Source organism: Gopherus flavomarginatus, chromosome 1 (assembly GCF_025201925.1).
Source record: "Gopherus flavomarginatus isolate rGopFla2 chromosome 1, rGopFla2.mat.asm, whole genome shotgun sequence".
NCBI lineage: Eukaryota > Metazoa > Chordata > Testudines > Testudinidae > Gopherus > Gopherus flavomarginatus.
Window position 1 is genome coordinate 107,870,959 of NC_066617.1, and position 22,569 is coordinate 107,893,527.

The 22,569-nt window shown below is 42.7% G+C and overlaps 1 protein-coding gene across 1 annotated transcript; it reads right to left on the bottom strand.

Annotated features, from left to right (window-relative positions):
• Positions 1 to 8,945: 8,945 nt before the first annotated feature.
• On the bottom strand, positions 8,946 to 22,299 carry SPIC (Spi-C transcription factor). The gene is made up of 5 exons (XM_050936146.1): positions 22,267 to 22,299; positions 18,916 to 19,009; positions 16,722 to 16,837; positions 12,461 to 12,569; positions 8,946 to 9,367 (listed from the first exon to the last, which is right to left on the bottom strand). Exons 1-5 carry the CDS (start codon positions 22,297 to 22,299, stop codon positions 8,946 to 8,948), a joined length of 774 nt encoding a protein of 257 aa, XP_050792103.1.
• Positions 22,300 to 22,569: the final 270 nt, after the last annotated feature.

The following is a 22,569-nucleotide window of genomic DNA, read 5'->3' on the forward strand; positions in this document are numbered from 1 at the left end:
ACTCCTACCCCCCCACACACACACACACGGGGAGAGGTGACACACACACATTCTCATACATACCTCTCACATAGTGGGGGTAACCAGCTGACCCAACTCTCCCTGCCAAGCACTTGTTGCCCTCCATGCCTGGCTGGGCCCCCAGTACTGACCCACCTTTCCTGGTACCTGGCGCCATGTCTTCCTGAGGCAACACTGGGTGGGGGACACTCAGGGTCACATTCTCCTCAACCCAGATTTCTGCCAGGATTCACACTAGAATGTGGCCAGCAGCAGCCTTTCGGCACTGTGTGAGAGGGAAGGGACCAGAGCTGATTCCAGCTGCAGGGGTTGGGGGGGAAGGGATGACCCGGCCTGTGTCTTTGCAGAGCAACTCATCTCTTCTTCTTTGTTCCCCCAGTGTCCCCCTACTCCATGGGTGGAAGCAGCTTGTCCCTTCCTGCCCACACAGTGTCAAAAGGTACTAATACCTAACTAACACCTCCAGGCTGCTGCTGACCACCGACATAACCCAGCTGCCTCCTGTCCCACCTCCCGCCCCCCAGCTACAGCACAGGCAGGAAGGAGTTAAGCTCTAAGGATGCATTGTGCACCAAGGCCCAGGGAACCTGACTACAGGAGCTTCAGTGAACATGGCCAGAGAGGTGGCTCAGCAGGGGAGAGTGCCTAGAGGATGGAGAAGCCCTGCAGGTGGGAAAGGGTTGGGGGGTGAAGAGGGTTCTAAGATCCTGCCCCGAGGGCTGTTGTGCAGCCTGCAGGTTCAGGGCATGAAAAGGCTGGAAATCGCTTCTCTCCCCCTGCCGCCCCAAGAGCTTGGCGGAGGGGCAGAGAGGCTTCCCTGTGCCCATGGTACATGGGGCTTTGGCACATGCAGGCCTCAGCTCCTCCTGGCCATGGCCCAGGATTGGAGAGAGTCTTGGGCTTTCCAGGGGCTGCTGGCCCAGCCAGAGGCAGTGGAGGAAGGAAGGACCCCCACAGCCAGGCTGTTGGTGAGCTGAGCACTCTGACCAGGGTCTGGTTCGCCGCACAGCGCTGGGAGTGGGACACACCCCACAGTGGGGATATGGAGGAGCAGTGGAGCTGGGAGGCTGAAGGGGAAAAGCAGGCAGAGGACAGTGAGAGGGGGAGCACATAAAGGGCTGGTGATGAGCAGCAGAAACGTAACCGGCCGCCGCCTGGCACCTGCCTGCACTCCCCAGCCACCACAGTGCCCAGCCTGTGCCGCCCGGAAACGGGATGTGAGGGTGGAGCTCTGCTGGCCAAGAGCCAGGACACAGCGGGGGCTGCACTGACGGACCAGCAGCGAAAGCAGCCATTCCCACAGGCTGCAGCTTTGCCTTGCCACCAGCCTGGCACACCCACTCCCATCGTTGGTCACTGGACCCCACCACTCACCGCTGGTGGGAGGCGGCTGGCAAACAGGGATCTGGCCAGCAGCAGGACTCGCCAGTACTGATGGGGAGGAGAGAGAAAATACAGGACAATTTGCCCATTTTTAAGAAAAAGTTGAGACACCTGCAGGAGGACTTAAATATGGGATTGTCCCTTTCAAAATGGAATGTCTAGTCACCTGAAATTTAAGGCAGATTTGAACTCCAGTCTCCAGTGATGAAAGGCTAATATATTAACTCATTGTATCACTTACCCACTAAGTCCCAATCCTGCAACTGGATCCATGCCTGCAGACCACTGCACTCTGCAAGAGCCTTCAGTAGGGCTCTGTATGGATGAATGGGTCTTGCAGATCCTGCTGCAGGATTGGAGTCAAGAACCTGTTTGTCCTCTTCAAAAGCAAGTTTGTATACCAGGAAATTCCAAGCACTGACCAAACCTTGTCTTGAAACAAGCTGCCTGCAGTTCTGTGAAGAGCCCAATAAATACAGGACTGAATGTACCACTGAGGCGCAGTGCTAAACTGATACACGGCTCTATGCTCCTGTGACAGTTGGTTATTTAGCTGTGGTTGTTCAGATGTTGCCAAGACTGTGGCTGAAGTGCCAATTAACCCAAAAAACAGTTGATGCCCAGGACATATGTAAAAATGATCCAAATTTTATGGGTGGCAAGAGAGAGTTTATGTGAAACTTACACTATTCAACTAAATGTAGTTTTTTTGTGTGTAATTATACTGTGGTGGAGACATTACCCAACTGTTCTAATTCACAGCAGTGATGTCAAGCCCAGGAGTTACAACATTTTTAGGATGTTCCATAGTTGAAGCTGCCCTAGTAGCAACTTCAAGAGAAGATGCTGTGGGTTCAGTCACTGATGCAGTCTTAAGAGTGAAGGAGAAGTTAAGTGAAAAATGAAGAGGTGCAAAAAGCAAGCCTCCAAAACAATTCAGATCCAGTTTCAATCAAACTGAAATACGAGGTTATATTGCCATCTCGTGGTTTCTGGAGATAGCACAACTCAAAAGAGTTACTATTCTCAAAACCGCAGAATAACCTTGCACAGATCTCTGCCGGTTTATTCTCTCTGTAATATATTACACACTTAAATTCACAGACATAATATTTTTGGCTGAAACAGGGTCACATGACAATGTTTTTCACTATTGTTATCCTACTCTTGCTATTGCTAAATGTATTAACTAGCGAGACACCGGCTAGGACACAGTGACATGATCTTGTAACATATGATAAGCAAGCCTCACTACACAAGAACAACACTGATGCAGCAGCATTTTTAATCAGAAGATTGTTTTTATCCTTCTCTTTTCAGATGTTTAAGCCCTCTGTACACTATTTGGGGTACATTTCCTTCCTCTTCTGCTGCTTTTAGGCCCTTCAACATACTACAGAGCACATAAATTGGGTATGGGGGCAGGGGAGAGAAGGGAGCTGGAACAAAAGCAAATATTTAAAACACACCTAGGGACACCTAGACTTGTCTCCAATGTTCTGAATAAAGAGAATGTGAGGTACCGACATTAACATTGAGACAATTCTCTGTTACACTTACCCAACAGGGTTGCTGTAGTTCCTACTAGATTGCTAATACTAGTTGTGAGGGGCATATTTTATAATCAGAGAGTAACGCATTGTATTAGTTACATATGACTACTTAATTCTGTGCAAATCTTTTGTCGCAGCCCTGCAGCTCTTCTCATGTATTTCCATGATACAATCATATAGATTAATAAATGTTAAGACCAGAAGGGACTATTACAATAGTCTAATTTGTTCTTCTGTATAACACATGCTGTAGAATTACAAACAGCAATTTCTGCATCAAGCCACAAATTTTGGTTGAGCTATGACATATATTATAGAGAGATATTCACTTTTAATTTAAAGACTTCAGGTGTTCAAGAATCTACCCCATCCTTTGGTAAATTGATCCAAAAGTTAATCACCCTCATTCTTAAAAATTTGCATCTTATTTCCAGTTTGAATTTGCCTAGCTTCATCTTCCAGCCATTGGATCTTTTTATGCTTTTTTTCTTCTAAAGTAAATGACATCTTAATCAGAAATCTCTTCAGCATATATGTACAACCTAGGGCCATCAGACATATTTAGCGACACTAAATATGTAGCTACATAAATATAGTAAAAGTATTTGTTCCTAAAATCTATCCAGCTCCCTTTAGTTGTTTTGGAAGTGTTAACATCTTTTAAAGTGACCTTTTATTCCTCTTTAACAATGTTAACTTATCCATTTAAGTACTTTTGTAATTAGAATCCAGTCATTCTCTTTAATTCACAACAATATACTCTGGCTTCGCTCCATTGCCTGCTCCTCATAAGAAGTGATGAGCTGCCAAAATCTTAACAACCAGTTCCGTCCCGGGTCTTCAGTGGCACTTTGGCGGCGGGTCCTTCACTCGCTCTGGGTCTTCAGCCGCTGAGGACCCAGAGCGAGTAAAGGACCCACCACCGAAGTGCCGATGAAGACTCGGAATGCTGCCCGGTCAATACAAGGCCTGTATATTTTATTACATGTTTTTTTTCAGTATCCCTGCCAGGGCCCTGTTGAAATTGTTCAAATTGGGCCCTGCACTTCCTAAAGCCGGCCCTGCACATCAGGGTTGCAAAATTGTGTTGGGGCCCAGGTGGGGAAGGCTGTGCCTCCCAGAACAGCCTGTCCCCCCCGATCCGAACCCCACCCACATCCTGCCCCCTGACTGCCCCCCTCAGAACCCACAACCCATCAACTCCCCCTGCTCCTTGTCACCTGAACACCCCCCCTCCTGAGACCCCCCCATCCTAACTGCCCCCCAGGACTCCACCCCCTACCCAACTCACCCTGCTCCGTCCCCTGACTGCCCCAACCCCATCCCCCATCCACCACCATCCTGACAGACCCCCAGAACTCCCATGTCTACCCAACCCCCCCATTCCCCATCCCCTGACTGCCCCCCCAGAGCCTCCTCCCCCTCCAGCCCCTCCCTGTCCCTTATCCAACCCTTCCGCCCAGCCCCAGCCCAGTCCCCTTACCATGCTGCTCAGAGTAGTGTGTATGGATGCCGCGCGGCCAGCTGAAGCTGCAGAGCTGCCCAGGAGCAGTCCAGAGCACTGGCGCCAGGCTCTGCGAGAAGGGAGAAGGCAGGGGAGGGGCCGGGGGAGCCTCCTTTGGCGGGAGCTCAGGCGGGCCGGACAGGACGTTCCTGTGGGCCATGTGGCCCATGGGCTGGTGTAACAATAGAAAAACCTCCCTCTCCCAATTGCCCACCCTGTTAACAACTGGTTTTAAACCCACTTCTAAATTTAACAACCAGTTCGCACGAACCGGAGTGAACCGGCTCCAGTTCACCATTGCTCATAAGTATCCCCGGGCTCAAACCAATCATTTAGCACTCCTCCCCCCACTCATATTCTCCCACTGCAAAAATGAGATCTTAACTTTCTCATTGTTTGCCCTGACCTCTCTTCCCAGTCACCACTAATTCTTCTTAAGAGCATGTGCTCTTCCCCCTTTGCCTCTACAAATTCTCTTTACACTCTCATTTCTTCTCGGTCTGAATAACCTCCAGTTCTTCTACTCCTCACAAAGTGGTTTCCTAGCAGTTCCCCACAATTCTCCTTCATCCCCATTTCTCTACACCTACAGGTATATACTCTCACCTGTTAGACTAGGGCCAGTAAGACAGGCAGAATTGCAGGGTCACAATGCATGGATGACATGATGGTATTTGGAGGAACAGAATTATCAGACACATGGGTGAACATGATATGTTGGGGAAGAGTCAACATGGCTTTTGTAAAGGGAAATCACGCCTCACTGATCTATTAGAATTCTTTGAGGGTGTCAACAAGCATGTGGACAAGGGAAATCCAATGGCTATAGCATACTTGGACATTCAGAAAGCCTATGACAAGGTCCATCACCAAAGAGTCTTAAGCAAAGTAAGTAGTCATGGGGTAAGAGGAAAGGTGCTCTCGTGGATCAGTAACTGGTTAAAAGATAGAAAACAAAGGGTATGAATAACTAGCCAGTTTTCACAGTGGAGAAAGGGTCGCTCAAGGATCTGTACTGGGATCAGCGCTTTTCAACATATTCATAAATGTTCTGGAAAAAAGAGGTAAACATTGAGGTGGCAAAGTTTTCAGATGATATAAAATGACTCAAGATAGTTAAGTCCAAAGCAGACTGCAAAGAGTTACAGAGGGATCTCACTAAACTGGGTGACTGGGCAACAAAATGGCAGATGAAATTCAGTGTTGATAAATGCAAAGTAATGCACATTAGAAAACATAATCCCAACTATGCATGCAAAATGATAGGGGTCTAAATTAGCTGGTACCACTCAAGAAAGAGATCTTGGAGTTATTGTGAATAATTCTCTGAAAACATCTGCTCTGTGTGCAGCGGCAATCAAAATAGCTAACAGAATGTTAGGAACCATTAGTAAAGGGATGGAAAATACCATAGTACCACTCTACAGATCTGTTGGACTCCCATACTTTGAATACTGGGTGAAGTTCTGGTTTCCCCTTCTCAAAAAAGATATATTACAATTGGAAAAGGTACCAAGAAGGACAAGAAAAATGATTAGGGATATGGAACAGCTTCCATATGAAGCGAGATTAAAAAGACTGGGACTGTTCATTTTAGAAAAGAGATGACTGCGGAGGGAGGGGAAATATGACTGAGGACTATAAAATCATGAATGGTGTGGAAAAAGTGAATAGGGAAGTGTTATTTACTCCCTTCACATAACACAAGAACCAGAGGTCACCCAATGAAATTAATAGGCAGCAGGTTTAAAACAAACATAAGGAAGTAGTTCTGCACACAACACAGGGTCAGCTCATTGCCACAGGATGTTGTGAAGGTCAAAAGTATAAGTGGGTTCAAAAAAGAATTTCATAAGTTCATGGAGGATAGGTCCACCAATGGCTATTAGCCCACAAGGTCTGGGACGTGACCCCATGCTCTGGGTGCCCCTAAATCTCTGTTTGCCAGAAGCTGGGACTGAATGACAGGGGATTGGTCACCCATCAGTTACCCTGTTTTGTTCTTTCTCTCTGAAGCATGGAGCACTGATCACTGTTGGAAGACAGGATACTGGGCTAGATGGCCCATGGGTCTGACCCAGTATGGCCATTCTTACGTTCACCACTGCTGTTAACTCTCCATGCTTTGTTCAGCAGATTATCAGACCAACATGCCAAAGCCTAATACTTATATCAAAATTTTAAACAAAATAATTGTATCAATCTCAATAAGTATTTATTTTCTAGACAAACAGCTGAGGCCAAAAGCAGTAAATCTGAACATACAATGTTAGACAAAACAAACATTTAATTTGATACATGCTGTTGTAAGATTCAAGTGACTATCAAAATCAGTGTGGAAGGGGAGACACAGACATCATAACTAAACTCACTCAGCCTCCTAAATAGTTTGCACATATTCAGAAAGTTCAAGTTAGTTACATTTTGTACTTGCATGTTTATTTACATAGAGAAGGAATCACAAATTAAAGAGCTTCATCTCACACTCTGATTTCGGGTAATATTCCTGGTATGGTAGGATTGGTCTTTAGTGGTATGGCAGGACTGGACCCAAATGTGTAGTACCAGAAACATTCTGGTGTCTTTTTTATCATATTAAAGTCTGTATGTTACAAGAAATGTCAACAAAACAGAACACTGATAAATCCTGCACTCCTTAGTCAGCAAACTCCCACTGACTTCAGTAATTGGACCCATTACTGGTATAATGTTATGGCTTCACTCAAGTTTCGTGTAATACAACCTGTCTATCATATTAAAAATTAACTTCCATTAGAGTTTTGCTTGCTAGGGAATGTAGTATTGGAGCCACTATCAAAAGTGATTGCCTCACCACCCCCAATATTAATAAACACTATGTAGGGCCTCATTTTGATCTTACCTACATTGGTGTAAATCAGGATTAACTATCAAAGTCAATTGAGTTACTCTGGTGTAAAAATCAGTGTGAGATCAGAATCAGGCCTGTTATTTTCATACCCATCAAGATTATTCTACATTGGAGCTACTTCCTCATGATTTCATGTTAATGTCAGACAGGTCAGGTCAACATTATTAATGCCCTTTACAAACCATTTTTTTCTCCATACATATTTGTGTTTATAGTTACCATGGGCAAATCAAGGCCTTGTGGGACTGGATCCAGATCCCATGGATCTATCTGGGACAAAACCTGAAGTGACATAAATGATGATGTAAGTTGGTCAGTGAACAGATGTAAATGGTAAAGTAATATAACTTGCACTAACTTTGCAACGAGTGCATGTATTCTGTGTCTATCTAAATTTAATTTCCTCAACACTAATAAAGTGTGAGGCTGCTGAGTGGTGACAGAGAGTGGTATTTTAAACATGTAAGTTATAACTACTTAAGAGAATGTAAAAAATAGATTTGTTATTTACAACTGAATACAAAATTGCTGTTCCTTTAAAAATGCAGCTTCTAGAAATATGAGGAAAAGAACTGTAAATAAATTTTAAAAAGTTTAATCCCTGATGAACCCCTTCCTAGTATAGTAGCTCTCCCAGTGAGTGTCACTGTCAGTAATGAAATGAGTGCCTGGAAATCCTGACTCTGTATATCAAGGAGTCAGCTCCCCCACCCTGCTCCCAGCTCCCATGTGATGTAGGCGCATAAATCCAGCACGGTATTTAGTTAGAAAATGTCACTAATGAGAAGTATTGGTTAATAAAGCTAGCACTAGCGGCAGGTGGTTTAACACCCTCTAACTCATATTTCGTGTGCATCCATCTAAAAGCAAGTCTGAGTAGTGGAGTATAGGTACATATGAACTCTGTGATTTGAAAACTCAGGGCCATACCCTGCCATTTTTCCATGCACAGAAGTGCCAGTGAAGTCAGTGAGAGTCGCACGAGGATCAGTGTCAGGATATGACCAGTGATGTCAAACAGACAACAGGTCAAATTCTGATCTTGGTTACAGAGGTGTGAACCTGGAGTAACTCCTCTAATTGATATAATGGAGATCAGAATCTGACCTATCAACTGCTGCCTGTACAGATGAATTCATGGAGGTTAAGTCCATTAATGGCTATTAGCCAGGATGGGGTAAGGAATGGTGTCCCTAGGCTTTGTTTGTCAGAGGGTGGTGATGGATGGCAGGAGAGAGATCACTTGATCATTGCCTGTTAGGTTCACTCCCTCTGGGGCACCTGGCATTGGCACTGTCGGTGGACAGGATACTGGGTTGCATGGACCTTTGGTCTGACCCAGTACGGCTGTTCTTATGTTCTTATGTTCTTACAGTCAATGAAAGTTTCTCATTCACTGCAATGGGTGCAAAATTAGGCCAGCACTGAACCGTTCTTTTCTGATAATCACACCCATGGTGTGTGTGTGTGTGTGTTTGTGTGCATGTGTGTGTGTATTTGTTACATTTTAAAAGAAAAAATATCTATTGAGAGAAGAATTGTGAGCTTTAAGATATTTCTAACTATTAAAAAGATAAATGAATGTGACACGTGTCTAGCCGTTAGCATGCTGCAGCTCATTGTTATACATGTAATTGTTATAAGTGATCCAGTCGTCTGAACACTGGTATTCTTGATTGTACTGAAGATACTGACAATAAACTGTTTCTTTCCCCAGGAAGTAAGAAGGGGAGAGTCTTTGTAAAACAGCTGCACTGAACTGATATGTCAGCTTCCTTCGGATTTTAATGATTTCCCCTGTTCTTCCATAGTTCCTCAATGCTCTGGCCATTTTCTGATATGTCATGACCTTGCGGTTTCCCTTTCTTTCCCCCCACAGCTCTGCGAGTTTCTCCTTGTTTTTGGAAACAAACTGGAAGACACCATGGGGTTTATCCACCCACTGGATGCAATTTGCCATATCTGGGTCACACAGAGACTCATGAAGATATTCAAACAGGCGAAGCTTTTTTCTTCCTATCAAAAAATAAAATGTAAGTGGTCAGAGCAAAGTCTAGGTCAAAGTACCCAGTCACAGATTAAAAGGCCAGTATAACAGGAGCAGTAGAAGACCAGCAATGGATTTAATGGAGCTATAGTTGTGAGATATAGCCAGACTGTGACAATAGGGATTTGATTATTACAAGATTGATAGTGGGGTATATGGTGACCATAAATAACATTTGGCACTTTGGTAGCTGGCCTCAAAAGTGGCAAATTTAACAAGATATTTAGACAGACTTCTAATGAATGCTGGGGGGAGCCCATAGTCAAGATACATATTGGAACCAATGCCATGGAGCAATGCAGGAAAGAATTTCTGAATGGAACCGGTCAGAATATTTAGGTAAAAGGAGTGGGTTTTTTGTTGTTGTTGTGGTTGCTGAAATATGCTGTTTTGTCAAGGCCAAAACAATTTGGGTTCAACGAATTGATTCTGACCAACTGGGAAAGTTTCTGAGGTCCAGGATGGACTTGCTGGTCAATTATAGAGAGAGATCTGAATCAAAACCCTGACCTTTTTTATCACAGAATAGGCAATTGACACAATTCCATTTCACAAAAATGTTTGAAAGCTTTTGTTTTCATTCCAAGTTAGAACAAAAACAAATTTTAATACCTCAAAAGTTGTCGTGAAACAGAATTGTCATCCTCCAGCCACCTCTGGTTCTGGAGGCTTAAGGGAAATTACTAGGAAACAGGCTTAACTCCAGGGCTTTACATTTGCTTTTGTCTGAAGTGCTTCTAGTTCCATGCTCAGAGCCAGCCAGCCAGGGGATCAGAAGCCAGTGTAAAGAGGTGGGACTTAGGGCAGGTCTACAATAAAAGTGCTACAGCAGCTGCACCACTGTGGTGCGTCTGGTGAAGATGCTCTCTGCCAACGGGGGAGTGCTCTCCCATTGTCATAATTACTCCATCTCCTTGAGAGGCGGAAGCTATGTTGTTGGGAGTGTGTCTCCAGTCAACATAGCACAGGTGTGGACAGCGCTTAGGTTGCTGTAACTTGAGTCGCTCGGGGTGGTGGTGTCTTTTTCACACCCCTGAGGGATGTAAGTTAGATCGACGTAAGCGGTAATATAGACCTGCCCTTAATTTTATTGAACACAGGGGGAAAATTGGGGGAAGGGAGAGTCTATGCAGAAGTTCCACTTTAATCAAAGTGGAAGCAGACTGCTGGCACCTAAAGCTAATACGATTTGGGGTGATTGTTTTAAACTAGGAGGGGGGAAGCTGACAGTTGCCCAGGAGCACTTAGTCCAGACCAAGACATCTGCTAGGGATGACAGTAACCCTGCATCTGGTAAAAAAGAATAGGACAGCTGTACTGGAGGAGGAACCACTTGAGCTCAGAGGTACTTTCCAGAAAAGTAACAGGATGTCAGACTAAGGAGTTAATTAAAAATAGGCATACAGCTACGTAGCCTATAGGACCCATATTATCTAAACAACATTATTAACCTCCCTAAAATCAGGCAACAGCTAGAAACAAATACTCTGCTACCACAACGAAAAGTTTAAAAACAAAAATAAGTGAACTAGAATGCCTGGCAATGGAAGAGGGCCCCGACGAAGTGGGTATTCACCCACGAAAGCTCATGCTCCAATACGTCTGTTAGTCTATAAGGTGCCACAGGACTCTTTGCTGCTTTTACAGGACATAATAGGCACTTCCGAAACTTGGTAGAATGACAAAAGTCAAGGCGCCCTGGCTAGAAACTATACAGGAAGTTACAGCAGTAGCACTATCATTAACAGAGTCCATATAATAAAGTTAAAAGTTTGGAGTGGAAAATCAGTATGGATACAAATGCCAAGTCAGAATACAAATATACTAGTAGGTTGTATAGTTCTGGTCTCTTGACCAGCAGAAGGATATTGAGTACACAGGGCTGAAAGAGAGCAAACAGGCAACTTAGTCTAATAAAAGAATAACAATCAAATGTATCTGCAACTAACAACATGTTAAATGGTCAAGTATTGCATTAGGATAAGTTTTAGAGAGCTAATATTTCCATATTTTTAGTGATTGCTTCTTGGAATAGTGAGCTCTAGTGCGCGCCGGAGAGGCTATTATTGACTTAGTCCCAAAGAGTTTATTCAAGAAGTAACTATAGTTGAACCACTAGGTCATAGTGACCAAAGTATAATCAAGTTTAACATCAGTCAGCAAGGGAACATAACAAAAGTTGGCACTCTGAGACTAAACATTAGAAAGGGAATTTTCAAACACAACAACAGAAAAGGGATGCTACTCAAGAAGACCCTCAAGTCAAAAAAGGGGCATTTCATCTCAGCATGAAGGCTACTTAAGTCTACCATAGCAGAGTCACAGCAGGCATGCTTACCGCTAAACAAAAACAAGCAGAAAGGCAAGAAAAACAGAGTGGTTAAATTGCAAGGTGCATTAGGTAATTCGAGCCAAACCAGATATCCTTCAGAAAATGGAAATCCAACTCTAGTGAAGTCAATAGAATGGAGCATAAACTATGGTAAAATGCACAATGAAATTTAGGAAAACTAAAAGGGAATTTGAAGAGCAAATGGACAAAGCCATAAAATAAATTAAAATTTTATTTAGGTATATCAAAAGTTTACCAGGGAACTGATGAGTCTGCTGGACCACAGGGAATAAAAGAAATAAATAAAGTGGATATGTGGACATTTGCAGAGAGCTAAATGATTTCTTTGCACTGGTCTTCACCACAGATGATTTACCTTTTTTCAGGTAAGGAAGTGGTATTGTCCAAGACTGAGATATCAAAAGATGTATCTATTCTTGGAAAATGACAATCTTCTGGTGGAATAACATCTTGATGTAGGGAGTTCCATAAATCAGATGGCTAGATTATTCCAGTCTTTTTGCTATCTGCCTGCAGACCTCAGATCAGAATTAAGCCCTTTGGGAGTTGTATTCCAGTAAATATTACATCAAAAGATTAATTAAATTTCTCCTGATAATAGTAAAGGAAATAATTGAGGAAATAATGAAAGAAGCATGATTCACCACTTCTAAAAGAAGGATATGGAGATAACACAATGTTCACAGATAGCAGAGTTCTTTCTACACACCTTTCCCTCCTTTTTGCTGGCTAGCAGTAGTATGCATCACTTGGTTTTCTGGAATATTCGACAGAGTGTGGTAAACAGTTCCTTCAGAATATAAATCTGTTGCACTATTCTTCAAGAAATTAAGACAACAAAGCATTACTACCAGAAAACACCATGCGAGAAAAAGAAAACTTGAAAAGAACTGGCTCACTGGATAGCCTCAGGAATTCTATCATTCATCACATGGCACACAGGAGATTTCCCCCCACCACTACTGTGTGTATACATAGTGTTAATAAAGAGTACTGTCAAATTAGGAGAAACAAGGTGAGTGAGGTAATATCTTTTGTTGGACCAACTTCAGTTGGTGAGACAAGCTTTTGAACCACACAGAGCTCTTCTTCAAGTTCAGGAAAGGTATTCCTAGGCCTGGTCTACACTACATGTTTAAACCGATTTTAGCAGCGTTAAACCGATTTAACGCTGTACCCGTCCACACTACAAGGCCCTTTATATCGATATAAAGGGCTCTTTAAATCGGTTTCTGTACTCCTCCCCGACGAGAGGAGTACCGCTAAAATCGGTATTACCATATCGGATTAGAGTTAATGTGGCCGCAAATCGACGGTATTGGCCTCCGGGCGGTATCCCACAGTGCACCACTGTGACCGCTCTGGACAGCAATCTCAGCTCGGATGCAGTGGCCAGGTAAACAGGAAAAGCCCCGTGAAATTTTGATTTTCATTTCCTGTTTGCCCAGCGTGGAGCTCTGACCAGCACGGGTGGCCATGCAGTCCCAAATCCAAAAAGAGCTCCAGCATGGACCGTATGGGAGATACTGAATCTGATTGCTGTATGGGGAGACAAATCTGTTCTATCAAAGCTCCATTACAGAAGACAAAATGCCAAAGCGTTTGAAAAAAAATTCTACAGGCTACACAGTGCTGCGTGACAAGTGTAACGGGAAGCCAGAGACTCAAATGGACGCTCATGGAGGGAGGGATGGGGTACTGAGGACTCCAGCTATCCCACAGTCCCCAGCAGTCTCTGAAAAGTATTTGCATTCTTGGCTGAGCTCCCAATGCCTGTAGGTTCAAACACATTGTCCGGCGTGGTTCAGGGAATAGCTCGTCAATTTACTCCCCCCCACACCACGTGAAAGAAAAGGGAAAGAAATCATTTCTTGACTTCTTTCAGTGTCATCCTATGTCTACTGAATGCTGCTGGTAGACGTGATGCTGCAGCAGTGAAGAGAAGTATCCGCTCCTCTCCTCTCCCCGGTGGCAGACGGTGCAGTAGGACTGGTAACCGTCCTTCTTATCAACCCGTGAGTGCTCCTGGCTGGCTTCAGGTGAGGCTGGCCGGGGGCGCCTGGGTGAAAATAGGAATGACTCCCGGTCATTCCCAGTAGATGGTACAGACCGGCTGGTAACCGTCTTCATCATAGCCACTGGGGGCTGAGCTCCATCAGCCCCCTCCCTTTCATGTGAAAAGAAAAGATTCTGTTTTGCCTGGACTATCATAGCAGTGGGATGCTGGGCTCCTCTCCCTCACACTGCTTAATGTCCTGCCTGGACTATCATAGCACCGGGAGGCTGCCTCCCCCTCATTTTATGTCACTAAAAACTCAGTGTTTCTTATTCCTGCATTCTTTATTACTTCATGACACAAATGGGGGGGACACTGCCATAGTAGCCCAGGAAGTTTGGGGGAGAAGGGAAGCAACGGGTGGGGTTGTTGCAGGGGCACCCCCCGTGAATGGCATGTAGCTCATCATTTTTGCGGGATCTGACACGGAGCAGCTGTACTCTCTGATACACTGCTTCTCTAGTACATTTGCCCCATATTCTAGGCAGGACTGACTCTATTTTTAGAAACCATAAAGGAGGGATTGACTCGGGGAGTCATTCCCAGTTTTGCTTTTGCGCCCCCGGCCGATCTCAGCCAGGGGCACCCATGATAGCAGCAGACAGCACAGAAGGACAGATAACCGTCATCTCATTGCCAAATTACACTGGCAGCAGATGGTACAGAATGACTGGTAACCATCTCTACTATCATGCAAAAGCAAATGAATGCTGCTGTGTAGCACTGGAGTATCACCTCTGTCCGCGGCATCCAGTACACATACGGTGACTGTAAAAAAAAAAGGCTGAACGGGCTCCATGTTTGCCATGTTATGGTGTCTGCCAGGGAAATCCAGGGAAAAAGGGCGTGAAATGATTGTCTGCCGTTGCTTTCCCAGAGGAAGGAATGACTGACGACATTTACCCAGAACCACCTGCGACAATGATTTTTGCCCCATCAGGCACTGGGCTCTCAACCCAGAATTCTAAGGGGCAGGGGAGACTGCGGGAACTATGGGATAGCTATGGAATAGCTACCCACAGTGCAACGCTCCGGAAATCGACGCTAGCCTCGGACCATGGACGCACACCACCAAATTAATGTGCTTAGTGTGGCCGCGTGCACTCGACTTTATACAATCTGTTTTATAAAACCGGTTTATGTAAAATCGGAATAATCCCGTAGTGTAGACATACCCCTAGTGTCACAGCTAAATAACAGATTGTTACAGCAAAAGTAGTTAGCACATATTCTAAGGGACATTCAAGGTAGAGTGGTCTGTTAACACCCTCTGCAGTCATAGGACAAAAAGGGTGGTTAGTGGGTTACAGATTGTAATAAACCTTAAATCTAGTGTCTCTGTTCAGTCCACGATTTTTAGGCTATATCTATACTACAGGTTATATCAGTGTAACTTATGTCACTCAGGGGAATGAATAAATCACACACACACACACACACACACACGCCTCATACATTACACTGACATAGGAACTGGTGTGGACAGCGCTACGTCACGGAGGCTGGAGAAGGTAAGCCAACAAGAGAGCTTAGAGCAGCTACATTAGAGAGCTTTAATCAGCACAGCTGCATTACCTCTGGCTGCATTGATGCAGCTGCGCTGCTGTACACTCTCTTGTGTAACCATGCCCTTAGTGTCCAGCAAAGTTATGAATTTAAGCTCCTAGACTCCTCTTTGGAAAGTGTTGGGCAGGTTCCCTTTGAGAATGAGGACTGATAGGTCAGACATAGAGTGATCACTTTGATGGAACCAAGCTACTCGTGACTCTCACCAGGTCTTCCTGCTGTGGAGGGGACTTTGTGGGGAAGGCAATGCAGCCTAGGGCCTATCAGCATACTAAGAAGCAGATCATGGAGTAAGGGTGATGTTTTCTTTCAGTATTGGAAGACCACTCTCATTAAAATGGAGAAGGTCTTGCAGGGTAGAGTTGTACCAAGGGGCCCAAACCCTAACCCCCGACCCTTCGCCACCTCCCCTCTCTAAAATTAGGCTGTTGGTGAGGCAACCACATGCACAGTACTCAGCAATCTTGCTTTCCTTCTTATAATCCATGTCAGTCAAGAGAATCATTTAAAAACATCCCAAAATGGAGAGAGACTGGACACTGGAGTTTGTTCTTCTCAGCCTGCTGACCAAATAATATAAAGGTAACCCTTTCCCACCTTATTGGTAGTTTTGTCTGTTACTTTGCACAGAGCTCCAGTGATCCACATTAATTGATGAACCACCGTGCAAAAGCCTAAGAATTACATCTCCATCAGTACCCTTTGATCTCTTCTATCCAATGGTGTCAAATAGTTAATCTTGGTGCTAAAGAGAGATCATGAAACACACTGTGCAAAGATTTTCCCATGCAGTTTAAACTGAATTACTCCTGACCAGGCAGGCACCAAGTTTATAATCTGCTAGGGAGTACTCCTCCTGGCTCTGCCCAGACCCTACCCCCAGTCCACCCCTTCCCCCAATGCCCCATCTCACCCTGCTTCTTCCCACCCACACTCCACCCCCGCCTTGCCTCTTTCCTGCCTATTCATGCCCCCGCTTTGCCTCTTCCCACCCTGTTCCACTCCCCCTCCCCCGAGTGTGCTTTGCCCTCACTCCTCCTCCCTCCCCCCCAGCGCCTCCTGAAAACGCGAAACAGCTGATCCGTGGCAGGTGGTAGGCACTGGAAGGGAGTGGAGGTGCTGATTGGTGGGGCCTGCCGGAGGCAGGAGGTGCTAGGGGGAGGGAGAGGTGTTGATAGGAGGGCTGCCGGTGGATGCTGAGCACCCATCATTTTTTTCCCGTGGGTTGTCCAGCCCCGGAGCACCCATGGAGTTGGCGCCTGTGAGGCTGGATTTTTGTCCGGATGGGAAATATGAAGAGATAGCTTTTATTCTTATGGTTGCTTGCTACACTGTGTGATTTACTTACTATTACATTTCTCCAGTTGTATACTGGTTCCTCTGTAGGTGGTGCTGCAGAGTAGTTTGGACTTGCTCTGAGGTGAGGATGGTGGTTGATTAGGGTCGGGCAATTTTTATAATCTACTTGAGAATTTGGAAAAAAAGAGAATGAGTGAGAAAAGGGAAGAAAAGGAAACAATTTTTTAAAAAATCACCTAAACCTTCCTTCCAGGTCTACCATTTTACCTTGTCCTTCTCTGTCTGCCATCTAGATTAGAAATTCTCCAGAGCAGGGACTTTCTTAATATTGGTGGCTTATCCAGTACCAAGCATATAGTAGCCATATACTAAGACTAATAATAATAATGTCACTAGGCTGTTGGTTTTTTTAGTTTGACAGAAAACAGAGTTCATGAAAAGAGGCTCATTGAGCAATATAAAATAGTTTGGATAATAAAGAAAAGGTCCATGCTCACCAAATATAATGATGAAAGCAGGGAACATCACAGAAGACTAAAACAAATGTTAGAATTGTTAGAAAGGAAAAGAATATTTTGTATACTTTCTATGGAGATGTCCATCAGTACAGCCAAGTGGAATGAAATAATAAATAGAATTCTGTAAACATGATTTTAGGCAGTTCTATCCTATTGATCTAAAAATCTTCATAATGAGGGGCTTAGAGAATGCTACTAATCTAAATGAACTGCAGGGAAAATATTCCTGTGGTGTGAGCATCTGCAGTGCCAAAAAGAATTTACACTGAAATAACTAAAGTCCTCAGGATGTTTAAAGATAGCTTAAGGGCACACTGGGTTGATACATCTGGAAACAATTACACACTGTTTAAATGAACAGAAGACGATTTTGAAGGGATATGCTTATTCCATTTTGAAATGTGGGCCAATCCTGAGAAGTGCTGAGCACTGTGAGTTGCAATGCTTGGCATCTTTCTAGATTGGACCCCTATGAATTTTGACAAGATCAATACTACATATGATACAAGTTATCAACATTTGTAAGAAATTATATATAATGGGTTCTTTAGCCAATGTAAATCAGCATAGAATGGAGTTACATTGATAAAAACCAGCTGAGGATCTGGCCCAATGTATATATTACTATCTATGCATTAGACCAGGCGTGACCAATCTGAGCCTGAGAAGGAGCCAGAATTTACTAATGTACATTGCCAAAGAGCCACAGTAATACATCAGCAGCCCCCCACCAGTTCCCCTACCATGATCCCAGCACCTCCCACCCACCGGCAGCCCTGCCAATCAGTACCTCCCCCCCTCCCCGCACCTCCCGATCAGCTGTTTTGTGGCTGGGGGGGGTGAGGACACTGCAGACTCAGGGGAGGGGGCAGGAAGGGGTGGAGTGGGGGTAGGGCCTGTGGCAGAGCCAGGGGTTGAGCATTGAGCATCCCCTGGCACATTGGAAAGTTGGCGCCTGTAGCTCCAGCCCCAGAGTTGGTACCTATACAAGGAGCCGCATATTAACTTCTGAAGAGCCGCTTGTGCTCTGGAGCCCCAGGTTGGCCACCCCTGTATTAGACTATAATAGGTTAACATGTCAAATAATAATATATACCTCTTGGGAGAAAACTGTCAATGGCAGTTTTGCAGTTTTGCCACTGATTCAATGGGACCAGGATTTAACACTTTGTCTTCCTGTGTCCCCATATCTATTCATTATGTAAAATTAACAAACAAAAAATAGAAAAGAGCTCAAGTTGTACTGTATTTTGATTCAAAAGACCTCTCTATATTGCAAATCTCAGTTGACAACCCGCCACTGTTTCTAGTTTTTAAAAGCCATCATGTTTACACTTAAAACCTATAAAATCACAATTTTCTAAAAGAGATTATCCAGAACTTAAGTTACTATATATGCACAAAAATGTTTATCTTAATTTGTATTTAATGGATCCATCTTAATGTAAATTCAGTGAATATAGAAATCAATTGTCCTTGAGCGTTTTTTGTTTTGTTTTGTTTTTTTGTTGTTGCATTGCAAATCATTGTTGCATCAGTTCATCCACAGAATAATTTGTGGGACATTTTGCAGTTAAATACATCCAGAAAACTGATAAATGACTGCTGCACAGTAATTATGAATATTTTGACAATCAGAAACTATTGTCCAAACAAAGCAGTCTAAGGTTTTTTATGTATAAAAAATTAAAAATGATAAAGTATAATGAAAATAATTGTTTTTACCTGGTGAATACTGAATCTCACCATCAGAATGTTGCTGTAACACCTCTAAGGCATCTTCAAAGGCTTGACCCAATATGTCTTGGTCAGAATAATTCTGTAAGAACAATAGGTCTTTTCTGCTTGAAATCAACAAAGAACAGCTTTGATACTTCAAATTCCAAGTACTTGGAAAATCCCAAATAAATAGAACACTATAATAGATTATGCATAGAATAAACCATCCTGGAAGAATATAAATTTTGCCGATACTGACAGCCTGATCCTATAACCCTTATACATGTGACTAGTTTCTTGTCTTTTGAGAAGTCTCTTTAAGATCAAGAGGACGATTAATGTGAGTATAATTACCCATGAGTGCAAATGTTTCCAGGATCATGTCTTTAATTTGCAGCAAAAGTTAAAAAAGATTGTTTGATTGTTTTATAGTCTTTAATAAGAAGTATTATATCTGTAATATAGCTTATTAAAACTAAAGTTATGAAACAATAACATGGAAGTGGCTTATCATGTGACACACAAATTAGGAACTGAAGGCTACAATATTGTAAAGCAGCATATAGGAAGCCACACTGTGGAATTTTACAAAACTACTTTTTTCCTATTTGTATGGCAGTTTGATATTTTATTCAAAGTAGGGATAACAAAAATTTTGCAAACTATGCAAACTCCTAAGAGTTTTCTAGTAGTAAATTGGAAGCTGTTCTTAATGAAAAATAGGAATAAAGGGACTGCAGACTTACCATTATTTAGATACCAAAGTTGCAATCCTGTTTAAAAGGAAACAATATTATTTTCAGGTATTTCAACATGACTAAAATTACTTCAGTGGAATCAATGGAGCTACTCCAGATTATTAACAGTGCAACTCAGGACAGAATGTGAAATATTTATGTAATTTACATCATTATTGATAAAAGCCTACCTACATTTAGAAAGTGCACTTTGATTGAAGTTTTTTATATAATTAATATTAAATTAGTTACAACATTGATTTTAGAGAATTGTCTTGGATTTTGTATTAAAAATTCCACACAGTTTCTCAATATTAAGATTTTATGGAAGTACCATGTTACTTTCACTAAAACTATTAGTTCTGACATGATTACCTTACATATCTAACCTCTATATATGAACATTTTAGAGACATTTTAAAGTGACTATATATTGCTATTGGCATTAAATCTTGATAACCTTAACCTCTTAATTTCCCAAAGATTATTGGCCTGACTCAACCGCAGGTGTTTAAGTCTTTCTGGGTTTCAGACATCACTGAAAACAAGAATAGTTTTTTTTCCCCCACTGTAATTTAGCATATAAATATATATGCATATACACAGCCATCCAGAGTAATTGTCAGTCCCTCAAGCAAATTAGATTGTTTTATAAACAATGATGATAGATTAATTTTTAACCAGCTGAACATAGAATATATGTGATGTGCAGCATTATATGTAGATGGTTCCTTAGCATTTCTTTTGGCACATATAGACATATATATTTATGCAGTTTTATATAATTAGTTTTCACTACCTCTCTGAAATGGGCCCTATATTTTACCTCATTAAAGGTTTGATCCTGCTCCATTGAAAACAGTGGAAGTTTTGGCACTGACTTCAATGGAAGCAGAATTAAGCTCCGTAAGAGAATCTGGATGAGGTATTTAAATATAAATGAGAAACAAATACTTTGTTCCTAACTGACTGTAAAGATCTGACCTGTTAAATACACTCCTGTAAACAAGTAGCAGTGTATTTTAAAATTTATATCAAGGTACTGTCTAATTTTATAGACATCTTTTAAACCCTTCCTGATTAAATTGTTTGTTATCATATATGTGCTTCTGAGGGTATACACAAAAAGAGTGAAACAACAACGTCAATGTTTGTTTTGCCTTTGACTTCAATGAGATCAGGATTTCTCCTCAATGTCCTGTCTCTATAACATACACAGGAAGGACCAAGTTGCTCTTTGGTATAAAACTATTGATTTTGATTTCAGAGGTAACTTAAGACAGATTTTGGCCCTGGTATTTGTTGCATACTGAGCTTTAGAATTTAATTTAAAGGCTTGATTCTGAATTGCTGAAACCCATGGGAGTTCTTATTTAAAACCACCATTCCTGGCATTTTAATTAACATACATTTCTTAAAATGGAGCTGTTTTATACCACCAAAAGTCCAGACTAGTAAGTGGTAAAGTTGATTACATTGCTACAATAATTGATGGCTTACATAGCCTAACAAGGTAAAATACTGGTAACGGCTGAATGACTGTACCATTTGCAGAGCTGAAAACAGAGAAAGAGAGAGAAAAATAATCTGAACACTTACCTAGGATAGAAACTTCACATACAACACAAAGAACCAGTTATATAAATAATGAAGGACTGAATTATTACAGCAATAGGCTGGCAGAAAGGTTGCATTAAATAGCTGATTTTGGGGAAGTGCTTCAACTAGGGGTTTTTGTTTTGTTTTTGAGCAAAGGTGCAGCACAGTGCCATCATAGTTTTTAATTTTTCGTAGGGCAATAGATAGAATGACTATGTGCTGCAGAATGTTTTTTACAAAATAGTAGCAATTTACTTTGGAATAAAGTAAAGTGTTTAAACTGTTGCTTAAAACAAGCAAAATTATAAGCAATTAAAACTGATTCTGTGTGACTCTGGAACAGCCTTGTAAAATTGTCATGAAAATGTTACAGCCCAGGTACAAAATTTGCTTGCCTTCCTTTTGCCATGATGATTGGGGTGAGGTGTTGGAGTGGAAAGAGAAGTGAATATTGTCCCAGCCATACCGGAAGAAAGACAGGAGGCAATGGATGTGGTTTAATTAGCCCAAAACCTTATTCACTTAAAATACCTGATAATAAATTATACAATGCAGGTCATAATTTCCTTAATTGTTTCTCCCAATTTGGGATGGCTGCTCTCAGCCTTTCCCTTTCCCAACCTGGTCCCAGTCAACCTGTTGCTGTGACCCTGCTGCCATCGCCTTGTATGAGGTTTAAGGAGTCTGGAAAAGGAGGGGGGTTGGCTCCCTGTTGTACCAGATGTTAGGAGTACTGAGCCCTCTTTCCCCAGCTTCCTTAAGGGAGGCTTTTCTCTAAATCCTCATCCAATCTATTTTATCCGATAACCTTCCGTAACTAGTACTTGTATTTGACATCTGTCACAGCAATGTGCCAACAATTAGCTTGGATGTCTCCCCCACCGTCTGCCAGATTCACCAATATTTACCAATACCTTCCCTACTATCGGACAAAAATACATCTGCTCCCCAGTCAGATGGGTGTGCCCCCATCCATCCTGAATAACGGGTGACCAATAGATATGTGCAAATGAGTAATTACCAATTCCTCTGGATCACACTTGAATTTATACATCTCCCAATTTATGTGCCCCCTGGCCTTATCATGAAGGCTTTATGGCTCCATGCCATACCCTTCACTGCCACATTTCAGACCAAATAATTGTCATAATAAACCAGGAAAAAATCCTGGATATGCCTCGAATCCTTCTTAACTTTGATTATCAAGTCAACTTGCTGACATGCTCCTACCCTTTGAGCGTTAGCCTGCTAAACCCAGGGTTGAGAGTTCAATCCTTGAGGGGGCCATTTAGGGATCTGGGGCAAAAATCTGTCTGGGGATTGG

What these genes read in the sequence shown, in the direction of transcription:
- SPIC (XM_050936146.1), bottom strand. Translation starts at nt 22,299, where the DNA reads ATGTATAAATTCAAGTGTGATCCAGAGGAATTG. An exon ending in AGTGTGATCCAGAGGAATTG is followed by an intron (nt 19,010 to 22,266) that starts GTAATTACTCAT and finishes TTGTTCTTACAG; the next exon opens with AATTATTCTGACCAAGACAT. An exon ending in TGAGATTCAGTATTCACCAG is followed by an intron (nt 16,838 to 18,915) that starts GTAAAAACAATT and finishes CAAATTCTCAAG; the next exon opens with TAGATTATAAAAATTGCCCG.